Here is a 21,161-nt window from a genome sequence, read left to right on the forward strand (position 1 = left end):
AAAAAATGCACAGAAATCAATTATTTTTCAAGAAATATTAAATAGATTCAACATCTTTCTTCAACAAAATTGCAGACTGCACAGATGGTACCTTCCCAAAGTAAAAAGTACTATAGCTTACTAGGGTATATATATTAGACTTAATAGTTACTATATACAGTAATTGACTTCTATTCATTTTACATCAAATTAAAACTTTGGGTGTCAGATAATTATTTATTAAAAGCTAGACATTTTAAATGAGAATAAGAAAGAAAAGTATGTCTTTGTGCCCCCTTTTCCCTGTTCATGCCCTATCGGCCCCCCTGGCTAAACTTTGCTAGATCCGCCCCTGCACAGTTACCAGCGTCAGCTACGTAGAAAAAGATCCTCGAGTAGAAAGTAATATTAAATACATTCTAACAACAGCTTATCAAGCTTAAATGTGCTGCTGTTGTTTATCCACTGGTTTCCTCTTTCTGGTGCAAAGTGGGCCAAAAACAAACAAGAGAGACGGACTCGTGACAGAAAAGCCGATCAGCTGATCATTAAGCAGTTTCATGATTGAAGTAGCAGCAAGAAGAGGCAGTCGCTCCATATATCGTTTGTTAAGCTTAACGCAGGAATGCTTTACAAACATTCAGAGATGGACTTACACACTTGCTTTACTTCTCTCGGGAATAACTTTGTCGGAGATGAAATGCCGGGTTGCTAGCGAAGCTCCACATGCTATCCAGACCAGGACAGGTCCCGCATGCCACAGCCGCTCTATCACGTGATGCATACTGCTCCGACGTGCTAACGTTCTGAGGCGAGTTACGGCGTGTTGCAAGTTTTGTGAGGTGCTTTCGTGATATTTAATGGATCGGATTACATTTTTTATTTTTCTCCGATATCCGATCCAGTAATTTAGGTCGATACCGATACGTAATATCGGATCGGTCCATCTCTACTTTGTACACTAAAGCCAGACTCTGAAATCTTGCTGACTGAGGCACTGGGGTCAGCCATTATTGATACTGCATGTACACGTACAGTTTGTGGTCAGAAGTGGCTAGATAGTTACATGCGTGACCTGCCCGCGAAGTGTTGTTGTTGTTTGTATGTAAAATGGCGGAACGAATAAAGCGCTGGGAATGAGAGTACGACGTCGTGTCTTTTGAGTTAACAAAACAGTTCAAAAGAAAAGGCAGCTCACCCCTTCAGCAGCTCACCCCTTCAGCAGCTCACCCCTTCAGCAGCTCACCCCTTCAGCCTATGCATAAGTATAAACTCAGTGCTTATGCATAAGCACTGAGTTTATACCCGCAGGTGGCGGCTCTCACAGAGCACGCTTACACAGATACAAAGTAACCCAAAAAGTTGGAGTCCAGGTCCGCGTCTGCTGTCAAAGCTGCTCGCTTGCTTCTCTCTCCCTCCTGGCAGCTGTCAGAGCGGGTTTTTGAACGCAGTCACCACGGTCCAATCAGCAGCTCTCTGCTCTTCATTAGGGGAAGGACCTGCAGAGAGACACAGTAAAGAGAAACACAGCAGCTCACACAGACTTTTTATGGCCACAGGTCGTAACAATGATGATGATTGTGGTGGTCATCGTGGTTGTGATGGTGATGTGATTGTAACCGTGGTGATATCCTGTGGCTGTGACATCAGCGTGCAATGCATTTGAATGTTGTTGCAGTCCTGAGGGAATTTAAACACTTTGGTAAAGGCCTTATTTTCTCTCCATGAGCTCCACGCTCATTGAGTGGTAAAAGTCACAGGTGAAACCCGTCTGTGATTCTGTTTAATGCCTGCAACTGGAGGCGGAGTTTCAGGCGTCTGTCTCGCCTGCTTCCTCTCACCTGTTTCCTGATTTTCTGACACCAGAATCTTACATAACCGTGACGACCAATCAGAGCTGCTCTGACAGCTGCGGCCTAAGGTTGGCCTAAGTGCTGACCTCTGACCTCTGTGACCCCTAAGGCTTCTGTCCTAAAACGTCTGCAGGCAGCATTCAGGGCTGAAAAACTCCACCATCAGTCAGACAGAAGCTGAGGTGTTCAGCTCGAATGATCACGTGTTTTCAGCGTGTCAGTGGATCAATATATGAGGAAACTGTAAAAACATGATTCTACACTTCGGACTGCTGAAAGAGCCGAGTGCCCACAGCTCAGCTCATTGATTAGGATCAATTGCTGAATGACTGATTATAGATATGAGTTAAAATGTGCGTTTGCAGATTGGTCCGATCAGTAACTGCAGATTAACTCTGTCCCTGTCTGCGTGCAGTGGAAACGCCTGGAACAAGAGAGAGAGCAGCAGGCAAGCGAGGTAAACACACACACACACACACACACACACACACACACACACACACACACACACACACACACACACACACACACCCACCCACCCCTGGTCAATATTTGGATGTTTGCCTACAATAACACTATTTTTAACACTTCAGTACCATTACCTCTTAAAGTATTCTTTCTTCTAGCTCCTTTCACACTAAAAGTGACAAAGTGTGAAGCAAGGAAAGACACATCATCAAAGTTTATCAGTCAGAATAAACTAGATCATTGATTTTTTTTAAATTTAATCAAAGAAATTACATTTTTAAGTTGAGCAGTTATTGATTTTTTAGGAGGTCCTTTACAAACATGGAAACGTTGGGTTTTAGTTTCATTGATTAAAGTTTGTTGTTTGTTGATGCGAGGTTTCTGTTTCAGTCGAGTCTCGGTAGAATCTGTTTCTGCTGCTCTGCCTGCGTCTGTTTTGTTCTTCTGATTAAATTTTGTTATTAATGTAGCGCCATCGTTTTTCCTGCTGAAGCCTGTTAATTAGGCTGAGGGCTCTGTGGGGATTAGAGCCTGGAGAGCTTTTTAATTTCACACACAAACTCAGCAGCTGCCGGCAAATTAACGCCAGGCGGCCAGAGAGCCGCCGCAGCCGACACCAGAAACCAGACGTTACAACGCACGCAAAACGTTTCCACGCAGACGTACACGTTAACACAGCATTCACAGCTGTCCTCTGCACACTTGACCTCTGGGCTTCCATCCGTGAACCTGGATCGACTCAGCGGAGACCTTCGATAAATCCAGGCCGCTTTCCATCTCTCTGATTGATTATCGATTACTGATCTTTGACGGCTCCGTCTGTCAGGTCTGTGCAGTCAAAAAAGTAAAACCAATATCAGTGATCCTGAAGTACTTGAGTAAAGTACTCAGTTACTCCCACAGTCAGTACAGTTACAGTGTGGATGTTGAAGGTCAATGGAAGAGGAGGAGCGTTTCATTTACTCCTCGCCGCGCTCCTCCTTCTGATAATTAAAGTTTCCTCTCGTCCTCACCTCCACATCCTGAGCGCCCCCCCCCCTCCACACACACACACACACACACACACACACACTCCTCATGTTAAAGGTCAAAGTAGTTCCTTTCATATACCCCCCTCCCTCCTCCTCCTCCTCACCCCGTGCCTCTGTCACCTCCACCTCCACCTCCTGTCCTGTTGCTCCTCCATGCTAATTAAAGACAGCTCCCCTCTTTGGTGGTAAAGGTTCGGGCGGGCTCCTTTTATTACCTCCTCCCCCGTCCTCCCTCTTCGGTTGACCTTAACTCGTCGTGTTAAAGGTCAGCGCGGCGTCGTTCCCGCCTGCTCCTCACATCATTTGGAAATTATTCTGATTAATAAGTCGGGCAGCTCTTTTGAAGCGTCTCCTCCGGCCCGGCTGGAGAAGACACATATTGACTCTCCGGGTTTGGTTCCTCTTTTGATGTCTCGCTTTAAACTCCCAGACCTCGAGGGCTTCGATTAGCATAGGGGAGTAGGTCGGGATCAGGCTGCGGCTGACTTCCACACAGTCTGACCAAAGACACAGCCCGACGCAAAAGCGCGATGCAGCGGCCCACCGCTGGTGGCCCGCCGCGGTTGTCCACAAATTCAGTTCCCTGTGCAGAGTCGCAGAGGAGGAGGACAAGAGGGGAGGAAGATACAGGAGGAGTGGTCAGCTGTTTGAAAGGAATAAAATAACAAAAAGTAATAAACTTTATTTAAAACATGTTTGTAAAACAAAACGCTTCACACGGTCTTTATAGGGATTAAAATCAGAGTGCGAGCTCCGCCCCCTCCGAACTCCCATGAAGGAAATTCATTAATCATGATGTCGGCTCCTCTAAAGAAATACAACATTCACTCGTAAAATACAGAACAAGTACAACGAATAATAAATAAAAAGTACATCTCTCCATCCATTCTCTTCTCCTTATCCTTCTCACAGTGACGGGGGTGGAGCCTATCGCGGCTACCATAGGGCGCGGGGCAGGGCACACCTGGATTGGTCTCCAGTCTGTCACAGGGCCAGCACAGGGACAGAGACAACCATTCACTAACTGCACGTGTGTGGATTGTGGGAGGAAGCTGGCGAGAACATGCAGCATAAAAGGCCCCGCCCACACGGTGGATTCGGACCCAGGGCCTTCTGTGCCACCGTGCTGCCTTTTATATTCATTCATGCCCATTAAAAATGGCTCCACTCAGTCCAGCACATCCTTGCATCCTCTCAGCAGACTTGCTGACTTCACCACGATGGCATCACCCATGTCCTTCTGGCAGCTGCAGCGCTCCGGCGGCGTCTGCGTTCTGCTCACTGATGACTCGTCAGAAACTTCAACCTCGGTGGAAACCATGGTGACGTTAAGTACAGTTCACAAGGACTCTGGACTCTGTGACGGTGACATGTATAAACTACAACACCCAGAATATGGACTACAAAACACTGCTGCTGCTTTACTGCCGCCTGGCCTCACTGTGGGCTCAGCAGGTCATAAAAACAGGAAGTATGACATCATTACAAAGACAGGCAGAGCTTTTAAAATGAAAACAGCCTTTTCTTCTTCTGTGGTCCTGCTGCAGCGCAGCCCAGAGGAACTCCCCCCTCCTCGTTTAAGGTTTAATCCACGACCGTAACCTAAACTGGACGATACAGACTCTGAAACACGCTGTGATTGGTCATGATGTCACTTCCTGTGTTGTTGCCTTTGCCATGCAGATTAAAACGCGTCCTCTCTCTCTCTCGTTGCCTCGCCGGCGCCTTACTAACGCATCTAATCCTCATCATTACCGTTAATTTACGGTGCTCGACAAACGCAGAAATCCCCTCTGATTCCCACAATGCACCTGTAAACCCCTCCTCATTACGCGCAGTGTTGACACGCGTTAGAGTTAATTAGTCCATTAGTTAATTAATCCTTTATTTGAACAGGAAGTAGCGCTGAGAGCCATGGCTTGATCTCTTCGTGAGCACGAGCAGTTAAAACACAAACACATGGTTAGGTCGGCCAATCAGAGCGCGGCTCCCAGAAGCCTCGGGTGGATTGATGTAACGTGCCTCTCTGCTGCTGGTGTTGACTGAAATCAGCTGATTACCTGTAACTGACGCGTGTTTCATCCAATCAGGAGCTGCAGAAGGTGCAGATGGAGAGGGACGGTGCTCTGGAGGACCGGCGGCGGCTGGGAGCGGAGGTTCGGGCCCTACGAGCCAATCACAGGTCAGCACACGCGAGTCTGAACTTAAAGATGTTCATCCACAGGAATGTGGAGAAATCTGTGGTTTCGGTCCAAACAAGGACCCAGATCTCAGAGACACCAAATAGCTGATTTAAGGTGTCAGTTAAAATATGTCAGAGCTTTGATTTAAATCTGTGGTTTTATTGTGAAAGTCCCTTATCACTTCCTGCTGTGGATTTATCAGTGAGTAATATTAGGAGCGGCTGATTTCAGCTGGGTTATGTCCTTTCAGTTAGTGAAATCATAAAAAATAATAATATTTTCCATGATTTCATCATTAGTGGCAGGACTTCTGTGAGCAGTTTTGTAGGAATGGGATCTAAAAGACACGTTGATGGTTTGGAGGAAGTAATTATTGAAGTTAACTCAGAAAGATCGATTGGAGAAAAAGAGTCTAACTTAATAACATCAATGGTACTGAAAGTAGCTGTAGATAATATTACATCTGTGGGATGATTTTGAGTCATTTTTTCTCTAATTGTTAACATTTTACTTGTGAAGAAGTTCATGAAGTCATTACTAGTTTTCACCTGCAGCCCATCTCATCCCAAACCATCTCACCATCAATCACCATTGAGTTTAGGTAAGGTGACTGTGGAGCCCAGGCCACCTGGCACAGCACTCCATCATTCGGTCAAGCAGCCCTTACACAAGGTGTGTTTGGGGTCATTGTCCTGTTGGAAAATAAATGATGGGATGTAAGGTTGGGCGATTGGGCGAATATATCCACTGAGGCTGAGCCTTTCACCAATCAGTTTTACTAGAGAGATTTATTTATTTATTTATTTGTCCATGAGTACGTTTGCTGATAATGTTGGTTGAGGCTAAGAGAAGCAGTCAACGGAAAAATAATAGCACTGTTTTAATGGCACCCTCTTCCAGCGGCAAGCAAATGCACCCTCCTCAAAGTGCGCCCAAATGCAGCGATTCATTTACTCAAACTCATAACAGAAAGAAAGAAAGGCAGTAGCCTATGTTCAGAAAAATCCAAAAACCTTATTTAAAAAACCTACAATGGCGGGAGGGAAACAAAGAGAAACTGGCTTCTTTTTTCCACTATAACCGTGTTTATCTGTCTTACACAGTTGACCCAACAACAAATGCAAAATTAAACCAAAAGTAAGCTGAAAATCAAAGTCTCTTCCAGTGAGCATTAAAAAAGTTAAGTGTTTTGTGCAATTTGGCGCATCTCAAATAAATTAACAGATAAATAAATAATCCAAAAAGTAGCTATGTTATGAAACAAACAAGAAAAGTAGGTAAAATATTCCCTCCAAACAAAACTTATAAATTCTAAACGCACAAATCAGTCCATGCATGATTACATTGCTCCGCCCATCAAAAAGTCTGCTCCTGTGCGAATATATCACCTGTTGTTGGCGATTGGACTGATGGTTGTTGGTTGGAAAATTTCTACATATCACCCAACCTTAATGGGATGGCATGTCGCTGCAGGATGCTGTGGTAGCCATGCTGGTTCCGTGTGCCTTCAATTTTGAATGAATCCCCACCAGTGTCACCAGTAAAAGACCCCCACACCATCACACCTCCTCCTCCATGCTTCACAGTGGGAACCATGTAGAGACCGTCCATTCACCTTTTCTGTGTCGCACAAAGACATGGCAGGTGGAATCAAAGATCTCAAATTTGGACTGATCAGACCAAAGCACAGATGGTCTAACGTCCATTTCTTGTGTTTCTTGGCCCAAACAAATCTCTTCTTGTTGCTTTTCCTTAGTCGTGGTTTCTCAGCAGCTATTTGACCATAAAGGCCTGATTCACACAGTCTGCTCTGAACAGTTGATGTAGAGATGTGTCTGCTACTGGAGCTCTGTGTGGCATTTATCTGGACTCTGCTCCGAGGTGCTGTCAACTTGGGATTTCTGAGGTTGGTGACTCGGATGAATGTATCCTCAGCAGCAGAGGGGTCTCTTGGTCTTCCTTTCCTGGGGCATCCTCAGGTGAGCCAGTGTCATCGTAGCACCTGGTTTTGAGACTGCACTTGGGGACACATTCAAAGTTTTAGCATTTCCACGGACTGACTGACCTTCAGTTCAGTAATGATGGAGTGTCGTTTCTCTTTACTTAGGGGGAAATCCAGGTGAACACTCTTGTCTCTCTCCAAACAATCCAAACACGAATCCACTCGAACACTCGTCACTTAGGGAACACCGGGGAAAACAGTCCAGAGGGTCTGCACACAAAGAAACGCTCGTTAGATTCCAAACACACAACTACATGGAAAAACACTTGCTAGACGCTCAACTTTCACTGACGTGATTCTCACAACGATCCAGTGAAGAACAGCCGTTGCTTCCTGGCTTGAATGCCATCCACACTGATGAGGCACAGGTGTTTCCTCCTTCGAGGGCGTGAACCTATAATGAGAGAGAGAAACACCGGCTACATAGGACCCTACACCGCCGGGCAGAACATGTTCCCTCTAAGCCTGAAGGGAAAAAGAAGGAACACACATGTAAAGGAAGCACTCAAAATGTGTGGTTATCCTAATTGGGCTTTCATCAAATCAGCAAAGAGGCACAGAAAAGAAGATCAGACACCAGCGAGGGAGGATAAAAAGGACAGACGCGACAACATTGTCAGCCCCTATGTAGCCGGTGCACAACATGAACGAAACCCAACAGAAAGCATCAGAGAGGTCAGAGGGCGCGGTTTCAGGACCGGCCCTGAGGAAGAACACTCGGGCTGAGGCCCCACTCGGCAGTCACAGCGAAGCGCCGCAGTAGCCTGAGTCAGAATAAAGATGAGCAGCGAGGCGTCCACGCTGGCCAAACTGTGAGTCTCCATAAATCATCAGGATTGATGCTGGACGCCTGCTGAGATGTCGGGGGGGGGGGGGGGGAATCAGGATTTTTGTTTGATTTCAGTTTTCTTGGTGGAAATAAAAACTAATTTCCTGTGATTTTACTTCATTAAACCCTGTGTGTGTGTGTGTGTGTGTGTGTGTGTGTGTGTGTGTGTGTGTGTGTGTGTGTGTGTGTGTGGGGTCTCAGGTATTACAGCCTCAAAGTGGGGACGTTTTGTTCCTCTCACGGGCTCGGAGCTGGTCTCAGTACTGGTCCTGAGCAGTCTGAAGGCTCACAGCTGGATTTCTGAGCCCGGCAGGCTGACAGATGTGTGTCAGATGGTTTTTCATCAGTGTGTTGGTCCACGGGATTAGCAGGACGTCAGAAGAAGATTGACCTTTGACGTGCTGGTCACATTCTGTGTTTGCTGTGTTACAGTTTCTGTTTATTCTCTATTATTGGTGGTTTTTCTCAGGGTCTCTGTGCTGATTTGATGCCCTCACAGGAGAGATATTTGGTTATTGTTCAGTTTGCAGCCAATCAAAAAGCTGCACTTCAACCTCTGAACCAGGCATGTTCAGTCTGACGTATTAGTACCTCTGAGGAGGTGCTATAGTGTAGAAGTAAAAAAAAGCAGCTGGATTTCTTTCATGTTGTGTTGCCTGTTGTTAGCGATCCTGTCAGATCACAGGAAATGCGTCCCAGCGTGAAGACTGATTTAAAATATCCAGACAGTGATTCCTTCTGATTTCCTCAGACTGAAACGTAGTTATTTATGCTTCAAGTCTCTTAGTCCTGATCAGACGCCGCTAACCTCAGCAGTGCAGACCGGGTTAGATAAAACAGATCTCAGCAGGTCAAAGGTCAGGCCTGTGTTTGTGTACTTGGTTTCTTCGCTGATGGCCCAAACTGGAGGTGGGTTTAAAAACTCCTGAACCAATTTTAAATATAAATGCATTTTATCAGAAACGGCAGTGTGTCAGCTTAGAGCTCAAAAAACTATTTCTATTAACAAACAGCTGAAACAGTAAATGAGAGCAGGTAAACAGATTCTGCACAAAGATGTAAACGCCGAGCGGGGATTGTCACCTGACGGCACAGACGCGCTGTCCGGCTGGAAGCCGACAGCTCAGATTCAGAAGCTGCAGGTTTCATCTCTCTGACTGAACCAGCAGCAAAAGAAGATCAAACTGCGCTTCACGTTTGAGAAACATCGTCATGAATTCTTTGGCTGTTACTTCCTGCACAGCTCTCGGTCTCTGTGTCCTCAGAGACCAGTTTACCATCAGATCTGTTTTTCTTACCACACACCAGTCTGCTGTTGTGTTCAGTGCTGTCGGCCTCTGACATCTAAACTTTTACAAATGACTGCTCAGCTGTAATCACACCTCTGTAACTCTGCTTCACTTCAGCAGCATCAGGTTCACATGTTGATTCATGGTTTTATTTTAAGGTGCTATAAAAAGCCAGGCCAGGAAAATCTGCTTCATGTTTTTATCCTCAGTTACTTGGACACAAAGGCCTCTGCTGCGATGCTCACACCTCTGATCAAGTCTCACAGTGTCAGTACTGATAGATGATCAGAAGCTGAATCCAGGCGTTATAGGAATCAGCGAGGATACCCAGTAATGGTAAATGGTAAATGGACTAGTTCTTATATAGCGCTTTTCCACTCTTCTGAGCACTCAAAGCGCTTTACACAACTTGTGCATTCACCCATTCACACAACTGACATTCACACACATTCATACTCCGATGAATGCATCGGAGAGCAATTTCGGGTTAGTATCTTGCCCAAGGATATTTGGCATGCAGACTAGGGGAAGCCGGGAATCGAACCACCAACCTTCCGATCAGTAGATGACCTGCTCTACCACCTGAGCTACAGCCACCCAGTAATAAGTGATATGTTGCTTGTGTGAGGTTGTACAGACTTATTTTTAAAACCTGCTGAGAGTCTAATTATTTTTTTATGTGTATAACAAAGTGAGACAGGGTGCGCTTTCTTCTGTTCCCGTCGGACGTGTTTTTGTGTTTGTGCCTTCGATGTAATATTGTGTGACGTCGGGTGTCTGCTTTGTCACCATGAAGTTGGAGAGATGTCTCTCGCTGATGTCGACGTCTGAGATTCAGGAATGGTTTCTGCAGACTCTCGGACAGGTGCAGCGGCGTCTGTGACCGCTCATCAGTGGTTTTCTTTGTGTGTTTACTCTTTAAATGTTTCAAACGGTGCTTATCACTAAGATATTCTCAGATATTAACACTGTGTGTATGCATTAGGGCTGGGCGATATGACCCAAAATTCATATCTCGATTTTTTTTTTTTTAAAGCCATAAGTTAAGAACAAAAAGAGAGTTCTTAGTCACACTGTGTCCCAGATGTCACACGGGCACTTTTATTTACATACAGCGTAGATGTACATGAAGAAATTACTCAAAAATAAATTATCAGCATTTATTAAATAATCATGGTCCATAAATAAAAGAAAACAATGTTGTTTTTGTGCATAACAAAAAGCTCATAATTGTGCAGTCAAAATGTAAACTAATAGACGCTGAGCATAATAACAAAGAGACAGATTTCAAAGCTGCACCACGTCTCTGAACAGGTGCCATTTGTGGTCCTTATACACACACAGTACGGTAATATTACGTTGAAGCACAGTACGTATCACTCCGCGAGGCTCCTCCTCGGTAGCTGTAATCCTCCGACAATCCATCAAGCGGTGCAGCTCCGTAGCTTAGCAAAGTCATAATAAAACATTTTTGACAGATTGCTGAGCGCTGTGTACCACATAAAATCGGTTCGCGGTCAGTAAGCACAACCAGAATTCATACATAAGGCGCACTGTCGATTTTTGAGAAAATGAAAGGATTTTAGGCCGTGCAGCCCCTCCGGGCTGCATGTCATTAGCGCGGTTAGCTCGCTAACACGTTGACGCCGTCCAGCCCCACGCACGGGGCGATCCGCGGTAACTCGCTAACGGAGATTTTCCGCTTTCATCTTGTCATTGCCTGCAGGTGAAGCTATGGGGGAGGGGGAGTTGTGTTCAGTGAAGGAGAGGCGAGGCCGAGTAACGTTGCGTAGAGACAAAAGTGGACGAAAGAGAGGCAAACCTGCGGCTCCACAAGTATAATTATAACGTAACATAGACTATATCGATATAAACGATATTGTCACATCTTATATCTCGTATGAAAATATATCGATATTTTTTAAGAAACTCGATATATCGCCCAGCCCTAGTATGCATTGTATTCCTGTTTTCCTTTCATTCAGTTTTATGGATTTATATGAGCTGTGCTGAACCACAAATTGAAGTTTTAGGACGTCCTGCTCCAACATGGAAAACGTTTCAGCAGAATTGAAGCGGTCGAGTGTGATGAAGTGAGAAAATATCAGATGCAGCACGAGGATCAGAAAACTGCTGAAGGTCCTGACGACGATGCTGTTGGTTCCTCTCTTCTGTTTTTAAAGTGTTCTGTTTCTAATTTGGTCTGAACTTTGACCTCTGACCAGTGATGGGGATAACAGCGTTACTTTTTTCAGTAACGAGTAATCTAATTACCATTCCTATCGTTACAACGCCGTTACCGTTACTAACAACAAAATGCGGTCGCGTTACTATTTTTCACCAAACAGACGGTTGAAGCTGTGTTCAGTTTATTGCAGCTTATATCAGCTGCAGGAAGTAGCTGTAAGTAATCTGGACGCTGCAGCTTTAAGCAGCTGCGCACTCCCGCGGACCGCGATCACGATCACTGTCTAGCACAACACCTGGAGCTCAGGAGGCAAAACAATCGCATGAGTGCTGCTGTTTGACTGAGGAAGAATAAAGTAGTTGTGGTAAACAATCACATGACCAAGATGACAAAGCAACAAGGTGACGTATACCAGTTTATAAACGGTGTTGATGGGCCAGTAAAACCAGAGTCGTGATAAACAATTTATACGCCTGTTTTTCCTGAATAGCTTCACGTTTACTGTCTAAGGACAGCAGCGAGACCTCTCTGCTCAAACAAAACAAAAAAACAGCCCGTTCATGTTGGTGGAACAATGCACCATGTCAACCAATCAAAAAATGATATGGCAACATGACGTTTGTTGTTTAGGAACAGGAGGAAGATTTAGGAGTGACGGAGAGAGAGAGAGAGAGTGGAAAAAGAGAGAGCGAGATGTGAGAGATTTGTGACGTTTAGCGTGTTTGGAGTGGCACAAATAATTTGTCTTATTAAATGCAGAACAGCTGATTGTTCTGTAAACAGTTTAAGTGGTTAAAAAAAAAGGGTAAAAGGTAAATGGCTGCAAATAACTTTGTTTGCAAAACTTGTGCATAGATTTTAAAACTGACAAATATTTGCATTTAAAGTTATGAAATATGATTCAATAAACATGTTTGTGGTTGTTACAGTAAAAAATAACTTTTTCTACTCAGATTTTGTTTTTTGTCTGATTCTAGATCAATGTTGTTAATACAGTAGTCAGAATGAAAACATGACTGTAAATTCAGACACGTGAGGTTGTGCTGAAAAGGATGAGACCAAACACGGCAAATAAACAGTTTTTAAAGGTGAAATGTGGAGGAAACATCAAAGTGGTTAAAATGGCCAATTATACCCTGGACCTCAGAGGGTTAAACGTTTATTTTAAGTAACACAATAGTTACTTTTCAAGTAATTAAATACCTTTAGAATCTTGTAACTCAGTTACTTTTTTGAAGAAGAACCTAGTAACTATAATTAATTACTTTTTCAAAGTAACTTGGCCAACAGTGCCTCTGACCTGTCTGTTTACCTTTAAGTAACCTAGCACCTATCGATATCCCACCGATCGATTATTTATCAGCTGCTTCGCGCTGACGATCACAGCAGCTTTAAAGCCGTCTGAAGCTCAATAATCAATAATAATCAATAATACCTGTTGATGTGCTGCAGCTCACGTCACACTGCCGCCTCTGAATCATTTTTATTTAAGTGCTTTTTAAATAAACTGCTGGTCGACGTCTGTTTCCCTCAGTGTTTACAGTTGGATGTGTGAACGTGTGGAAGCTCACTGGTTCTTCATCACTTTTTTACCTGTTAGCCAGTTTGTTTTATTTATTTATTATAAAGAATCGTTTTCATATTTTTAAGTTTCTGAAAATATAAAATAAATATATAATAAACCCATTTTTTTCCCAGCATGCACTCTGACTGTCAGTTTAACAGGAACGTCCTCCTCTTCCCCTCTCAGATCTCAGGACTTAGCCCCGCCCTCCCAGCCCTCGTTGCAAGCTGATAGCGTCTCTCCTGAGGCCCCACCCCTGATGGATAAGCTGCAGCAGCTGATGAAGGAGAAGCAGAGCGTGGAGGCGGAGCTTCAGCGCTGCCAGGAGGCAGAGCGAGAGGCCACTGAGCAAGTGCGCAGGTCAGAGCCTTCACTTCCTGTTTGTTGCGTTCTCTGTTCTGATTGGCTGCTGCTGCTGAAGCCATGTATAATATTTTTGTATGTTCTGCTGCAATCGCCATGACAACAGAAACACGCTGATGTCACGCTAAGTCATCAATCAGCTCAGAGTCTACAGGAGAACAGAAAACGGGAGAACCCCCCCCCCCACCGTGTGTGACATGCCACCACGTTGGGGGGGCACACAACATTAGGTACGTGGTCCTAATGTTGTGGCGACTGGTGTTTCGGTTCTGCTCATGAAGCTGCCGCCGTGCCGCAGACGCAGCGCGTCGTTGTGTCTGTATCAGAGTGAATCTAACAGTTCTTCAAATTAATCGAATCTGATTTTTTAAGGTTTGGGAGACGTGAACATCAGTTTTACCCATTTGGTGCATAACAGTAGCTTAATGTTAGAGCACTCCTCCTCTTCATCGCACAGTAATCACACGCTGCTGCTCAGAAGAAGAACAAAAACAGAGGAATGAAACTCGAGAGAATCTGCAGCGTAGCTTCAGCCCAGTTTCAGGTCCAGAGGGCCGATTTTACTGCAGACTGAACCGAGCTTTAAAGACCTGCAACGGCTGAGAGTCTCTGCAGACTGTGGGAGAGGATTTTTATGATGACAGGAACCAAACTCGGACCTCTGCGGTTCGGCCCGGCAAGCCTGAAGAAGTTTTTCTGCATGAAGATGTCCCTCAGCTCTGACGATGGCGAGGTCTTCTCCTCGAGCGTTCAGAGCCGTGCCCGGCTTATTTCTCATGATTTTAGAAACCGTGTCTCTAAAATCATTCGAAATGATGGGTGGAGACTCCAGTGGTGGCGTTTCATGGTGAGCTGACGGTGTCAATCACGTTTGACGCAGAGGAAAGGTTTACCTAAAGAATGTCCATCAAACAAAATAAACTTTCTTTTGTTTGATGTCGTCACAGAGAACTGTGCGGACAGCCTGCCAGTGGTGAGCTCTGAAACATGGCTTTATGTATTATTAATAATGATTACTGAACTGCCTCGCAGCTGTCAGGAAACATCAGGTGAGCTGCTGTTTGTGGCCCACAGGTGTGACGGGCAGGTACTGAACCCTCAGAGCTTGCTGGGACAGGTCGGCAAGAATGATGACGCTTTCAGGCTCCCGGCGAGTCTCCTTGTTCACATCACAAATAAAAGTTCGTAGGACCCTGAAATCCGCTGCGGTTTAAATTAGCAGCAACATCTGAGTAGCTGTTCTTCAGTCTGAGGAGATTTTATCTCTGCGCTGCTCTTCATCAACGGCAGGAGCACGTGACTCTGAGCCGAGAGCCTGAAACAGGCTGACGATCCGAGCTGATCGATCGGGAAATAACTGTGCCTGAGGGTCAGAGGTCAGACGAGGTCCTAACTCAGCCGTGAGACTCCTAGAGAGAGCCAGATGTTTGATTTCTCCTGACAGATGTTATCCAGGTGCAAACCTTGTCACCTGTTCATTGGCTCACTGATCTCTTGTGCAGGTGATCAATAAGCTGGTTCTCTGGACAGTCCGGCGAGAGCACAGTGACCGATCGGTGAAGTTGCCTCGGAAAGTCTCACAGACTCCGGGAGGCGTTCAAAGACCGGTTAAGCATGTGGGACTAAGGAGATTTGGTGTGATGATTCATATTCAGCAGACGAGGGTGTGCGAGTGTCTGCGGCGAGCCGATGAGGAGAATTAATCCGTCAGATTCCTGCTCCTGCAGGATGGCGCTCCGACGCCGGATAACGTGACTTCTTCTTCTGCTGCGGCGCGGCGGCTCATCAGTTGAAGATGAAGGGATGAGATTCATGATGAAAACAGCTTAAGTCGTCCGTCTGCGTCCCGCACTGTCCTCCTGGGCTCAAACCCGTGGCTTTCCGCTCTAATTTGGCTGCCAGCGGGGGGGCGCATGGCGCTGAAGAGCCTCCCAAGTTTCTGAACAGCGGAGAGGAATATTTGCTCTGGGTGGGGGTGGGGGGTATTACAGAGGGAAGTTTAATTTGATTTAGAGAGAGTGAGAGTGAGCGAGCATCGCCGACTGCTGGAAAGTCATTCAGGTCGCTCCCCCCCCCACACACACATTTCATCTTCCTCTCACTTTCCTCATCATTTCCTCCCGTTAGTCAGAGAACTGAGGTCACAGCATCAGAGCAGTGGCCACAGAGGATCACCGCCATCATCATCACCGAGCTCTTACAAACCTCGTCAGAACATCAGAGTTCAGCGTCACTAACGGGAAATCTTTCTCCTCAGGTTGGAGCGTCTGGTCGAGGTGCTGAGGAAGAAAGTTGGAACAGGAAGTGTCCGCGCTGTCATCTGAGCGGCCGGATGTCCTGATCAGTGAAGACAGCAGCAGCTCAGTGACGATGATGATGTTTCCTTCTCGTCGTCTTAGCTTCGGCTCTAAAACCCAAAAAAGCTTCAAACTTTCCGGAATCATGAATGAAATTTTTCTCTCAATCAAACGTTTTTGTTGTTCTGACATTTTAAAATCAATCAAATGTTTTTTGTTGTTTAATAAAACAGTGATGCCGTGACTTCTGTTTCCTGATGGTTTATTGGTCGATTGGTTGATTGTGGAGTTTCAGAGAGCCCCGCCCCTCCCCCAGGGTCTTTAATTGGAGATCAGTGTCTTTTAGTTCTTGTGTTGATTTAAGGTTCTTCTTAAATTCGCCTGTTTTAAACTGAATCTCTGCTCGGTTTCATTTCTGAGGATCACCGTGACAACCGCGATGAAGCCGCTCTGACTTCGTGTTCCCAAAACTTCTAATTAAAATTTAACTTTGACAAGTTTCCTGGCTCGGTCACATGGCGCCCTGAGCACGCTCTTCTTCTTCTGTCACGCCATCAAGGTTCAAGGTTCTTTTTTGCCCTTTGTGCATAAACCAGCAGTCAAGGGTGAGTGCAGAGAGCTCGGCCACAGTAAGCATGTAGACACCCGCTTTACAAGAGGGGCGGCGGTTTATACACAGGAGTAATTATATCACACTACTTCAGTATTCTGAGCTCTCCTAGCCGAGGAGGCGTCCTGCTCCGCCCCGCACCATCACCCCGCCTCCACCAAACCTGGCACAGTGCAGTCGGACCAGTACCGTTCCTGGCAACCACCAAACCCAGAGTTTGATCGGTCGTCCCAGAGAGCACTGCTCTAGAGTACAGTGGCGCCGTGCTTTGCTCCGCTGTGTGCCTTGTAGGGATGGGTATCGTTTAGGTTTTATCCGATACCGGTGCCAAATCGGTACTTTTGAAACTGTGCCGGTGCTTAAACGGTGCTCAAACCGGTGCTTAAAGAATGGAGAACACAAACTTTGTCCAAAAACCTCTCATGTTCAGCTGTTTATTTGTAAAAAGATAACAATGTTAGCATTTTCTGCAGCTATAGGGGATTTATGGTATCACTCTTGGCTGGAAGCAGTGCTTAAACAATGGAAAAAACACAAACTTTGTCCTAAACCTCTCATGTTTAACTGTTTTCCACTTTTTCTTTGGTCATTTTAGCCTTTTGGGCCAGGGTGAAGGGAGCATCTGCCATCAAACAAGAAGACAGCCGCATGTAGCTATGATGATGTTTGCTAGTTCACCTTACATGCATTAATGTAATAACGTGGTTAGCCTACTCAATGTAAATTACACATGAACAACATTAAGCTACTCACGCAGAGAAGAACGGCTGCTGCTGCATCATCATCCGTCATCATTTCTGCTACACTGGCAGGGCTAGGGGCCAGGACTCTCCTCTTCGTGTTTTTGGAGGATGTTGCATAACAGGCAACCCACCCGCAGTAGATGCGCTCGGTGTGAGGTCTCGCAGCAAGCTATCAAATACGGCGCATTTCTGGGCTTTTAAAAAAACCGCTATGCGTCGCCAGGTGTTTCATCGGATTCAAGGTGTTACCTCCTTTGACAGTATCACAGTATCAGCTTAAAGCACTTGTTGCAGGCTGCTGAGTTTGCATATTTTGCTGTGAAGTACAGCCAGACTTTTGACCGCTTCGCCTTGGGCATTTTTAATCTGTAGCTCTGCTCTAAAAGAAAGTACATACCTGGGCCCGCCTACTATCCTCGGAAACGTAAAATGATTGGCTAGAAGTGTATCACAGCTCAGGAAAAAAAAGCACCGAAATAAAGCACCGAAATGTGCGCTGCTTTTCGGTCTGGTTACTACTGTTTATGTCAGAACCGGTGCCATCATGGCACCGGACACCGGTACCCATCCCTAGTGCCTTGCGTTGATGTGAGGCTTGGCTGCAGCTGGTCGCCGTGGAAACCCATTCCGTGAAACTCTGCACGCTGTTTTTGAGCTAATCTGAAGGCCACGTGAAGTTTGGAGGACTGTAGCGATTAACTCTCCAGAAAGTCAAGACCTCTGAGCACCGTGATCCTCAGCCTCTGCTGACCTGCTGATTTCACGTGGCCGAGCTCGTCGTGCCTGAGCTGCTGTCGTTCCCAGTCACTTTCACTAACTGTGAAATATTTAGCAGTGAGGATACGATCCACCAGTGTAAACTCTGATTGACAGACGTGTGCAGGGATTTGTGTGCACGTGTGCGTGCTCCGATCCACACACAAACACGTGAGCAGTCTGAGCTCATGTCAAACGATTTTACAAACGTGTACGTGCAAACATGAACAAATACTGAGTTCAGGTTCATGCGTTGGATCGTTTTCACGTTCAAACACTTTCTTGTACGCACCTCACCCGGGAGGCCCTCAGGAGGCATCCTTGTCAGATGCCCGAACCACCTCAGCTGGCTCTTTTGTATGTGGAGGAGCAGCGGCTCTACTCTGAGCCCCTCCTGGGTGGATGAACTCCTCACCCCATCTCTAAGGCTACGTTCACTCTGCAGGTCTTAATGCTCAATTCCGATTTTTTGATCAAATCCGATTTTTTTTGTCTGCTCGTTCACACTACAAATAAAATGCGACAGCAAACGCGCTCTAGTTCAATTCAATTCAATTTTATTTATATAGCGCCAAATCACAACATAAGTCGCCTCAAGGCGCTTCATAGATATAAAGAAAAACCCAAGAATCATATGACCCCCTATGAGCAAGCACTTTGGCGACAGTGGGAAGGAAAAACTCCCTTTTAACAGGAAGAAACCTCCGGCAGAACCAGGCTCAGGGAGGGGCGGCCATCTGCTACGACCGGTTGGGGTGAGAGAAGGAAGACAGGATAAAAGACATGCTGTGGAAGAGAGACAGAGGTTAATAACAGATATGATTCAATGCAGAGAGGTCTGTTAATACATAGTGAGTGAGAAAGGTGACTGGAAAGGAAAAACTCAATGCATCATGGGAATCCCCCGGCAACCTACGTCTATTGCAGCATAACTAAGGGAGGATTCAGGGTCACCTGGTCCAGCCCTAACTATATGCTTTAGCAAAAAGGAAAGTTTTAAGCCTAATCTTAAAAGTAGAGATAGTGTCTGTCTCCTGAATCCAAACTGGAAGCTGGTTCCACAGAAGAGGGGCCTGAAAACTGAAGGCTCTCCCTCCCATTCTACTTTTAAATACTCTAGGAACAACAAGTAGGCCTGCAGAGCAAGAGCGAAGTGCTCTAATAGGGTGATATGGTACTACAAGGTCATTAAGCTAAGATGGGCCCTGATTATTTAAGACCCTGTATGTGAGGAGCAGGATTTTGAATTCAATTCTGGATTTAACAGGAAGCCAATGAAGGGAAGCCAAAACAGGAGAAATCTGCTCTCTCTTTCTAGTCCCTGTCAGGACTCTTGCTGCAGCATTTTGGATTAGCTGAAGGCTTTTCAGGGAGTTTTTTGGACATCCTGATAATAATGAATTACAGTAGTCCAGCCTGGAAGTAATAAATGCATGAACTAGTTTTTCAGCGTCACTCTGAGACAGGATATTTCTAATTTTAGAGATGTTGCGCAAATGGAAGAACGCAGTCTTACATATTTGTTTAATATGTGCGTTGAAGGACATGTCCTGGTCAAAAATGACTCCAAGGTTCCTCACAGCGTTACTGGAGGCCAAGGTAATGCCATCCAGAGTAAGAATCTGGTTAGATACCATATTTCTAAGATTTTCAGGGCCGAGTACAATAACCTCAGTTTTATCTGAATTAAGAAGCAGAAAGTTAGCGGCCATCCAGGTCTTTGTCTTTAAGACATTCCTGCAGTTTAACTAATTGGTGTGTGTTATCTGGCTTCATGGACAGATAGAGCTGGGTGTCATCTGCATAGCAGTGAAAATGTATGCTATGTCTTCTAATGATGCTGCCTAAGGGAAGCACGTATAATGTAAACAGAATTGGTCCTAGCACTGAACCCTGTGGAACTCCATAATTAACCTCAGTGTGTGAAGAGGACTCTCCATTTACATGCACAAATTGGAGTCTATTAGATAGATATGATACAAACCACTGCAGTGCAGTACCTGTAATACCTACAGCATGTTCTAATCGCTCTAATAGGATATTATGGTCAACAGTATCAAATGCTGCACTAAGGTCTAGCAGGACAAGCACAGAGATGAGTCCACTGTCAGAGGCCATAAGAAGATCATTTGTAACCTTCACTAAAGCTGTTTCTGTGCTCTAGTGTGAACGCTCAAAGCGGCCGCATGCGCAAAAGAAGACGTCACACACAGCGCGCTCTGTTTAGACCCAGAACAAACAATATTGTTTGACTGATGGCCCTTAATATAAAGACTTCGGACTTTACGTTTCCCAATTTTTGCTTTAAGTTATTTTGTTATTTACATAATAATGTAAATAACCTAATAATGATCCTTAATTCTGTTTTAGAGCAACGGTGCTTCAAAGGATAGTTGCAGATTTCTGTCAGAATCTGCAGATTATGCAGTACAAATAAAATGTTCACGTTTCTCCAACGTTGTCTTCCCAACAGTTGTACTGGACGGACAGGAAGCGTTCGTGATGTCTTCTTCGGCGCTGATAATTGGCGTCTGTCATGTGTCAGTGACGTAAAAGACAGATTTAATGCGACATGACCATCAAACAGCAGTCACTTTCTAAAACATCGGATATGTATCGGATTCAGTAACACACACGAAAGTGACCCAGATCGGATTTGTGCCGTTCACACTGTCACTGTCACGGCTGGCGGAGGGAGCCGTGTGGTGTGGAGGAAAAGGAGGACCCAAGATGCAGCGAACTGATGACAGAGTGATGTTTATTTACAAGGTGGTGGTGGTGGCAAAAACAGGCAACTCAACATGAGCAATTACAAACCTAAACTGGGAGAAACTAAAGACAAACCTGAGACCATACAAAAGGGGTGCGGGGCAGAGAGATGCAGAGACAGGAACGAAACACCATAGAATGCAGAGCTACACGGAGGAACGCAGTGATACATGGATGAACGCAGACGAGCCGACGAGGAGCACAGGCAGACACCAACTATAAATACACACACCAGGT

General features: G+C 45.5%; 1 protein-coding gene across 4 annotated transcripts in view; it reads left to right on the forward strand.

Moving 5' to 3' along the window:
• mipol1 (mirror-image polydactyly 1) overlaps positions 1–16,306 on the forward strand; it is a 48,179-nt gene extending 31,873 nt beyond the window's left edge. For 3 of the 4 annotated variants that reach the window (XM_085391845.1, XM_085391843.1, XM_085391847.1), the window contains 4 exons: positions 2,248–2,289; positions 5,422–5,513; positions 13,573–13,746; positions 16,007–16,306. In XM_085391845.1, the coding sequence (XP_085247971.1) occupies positions 2,248–2,289; positions 5,422–5,513; positions 13,573–13,746; positions 16,007–16,073 (375 nt within the window). In that variant the 3' untranslated portion in view covers positions 16,074–16,306. The remainder of the gene's footprint in view (positions 1–2,247; positions 2,290–5,421; positions 5,514–13,572; positions 13,747–16,006) is intronic. The other variant, XM_085391844.1, reaches the window with a different exon arrangement.
• Positions 16,307–21,161: the final 4,855 nt, after the last annotated feature.

Source organism: Rhamphochromis longiceps, linkage group LG19 (genome assembly GCF_057381845.1).
Source record: "Rhamphochromis longiceps isolate RC_006_pf linkage group LG19, R_longiceps_female_GT1.1, whole genome shotgun sequence".
Classification (NCBI taxonomy): Eukaryota; Metazoa; Chordata; class Actinopteri; order Cichliformes; family Cichlidae; genus Rhamphochromis; species Rhamphochromis longiceps.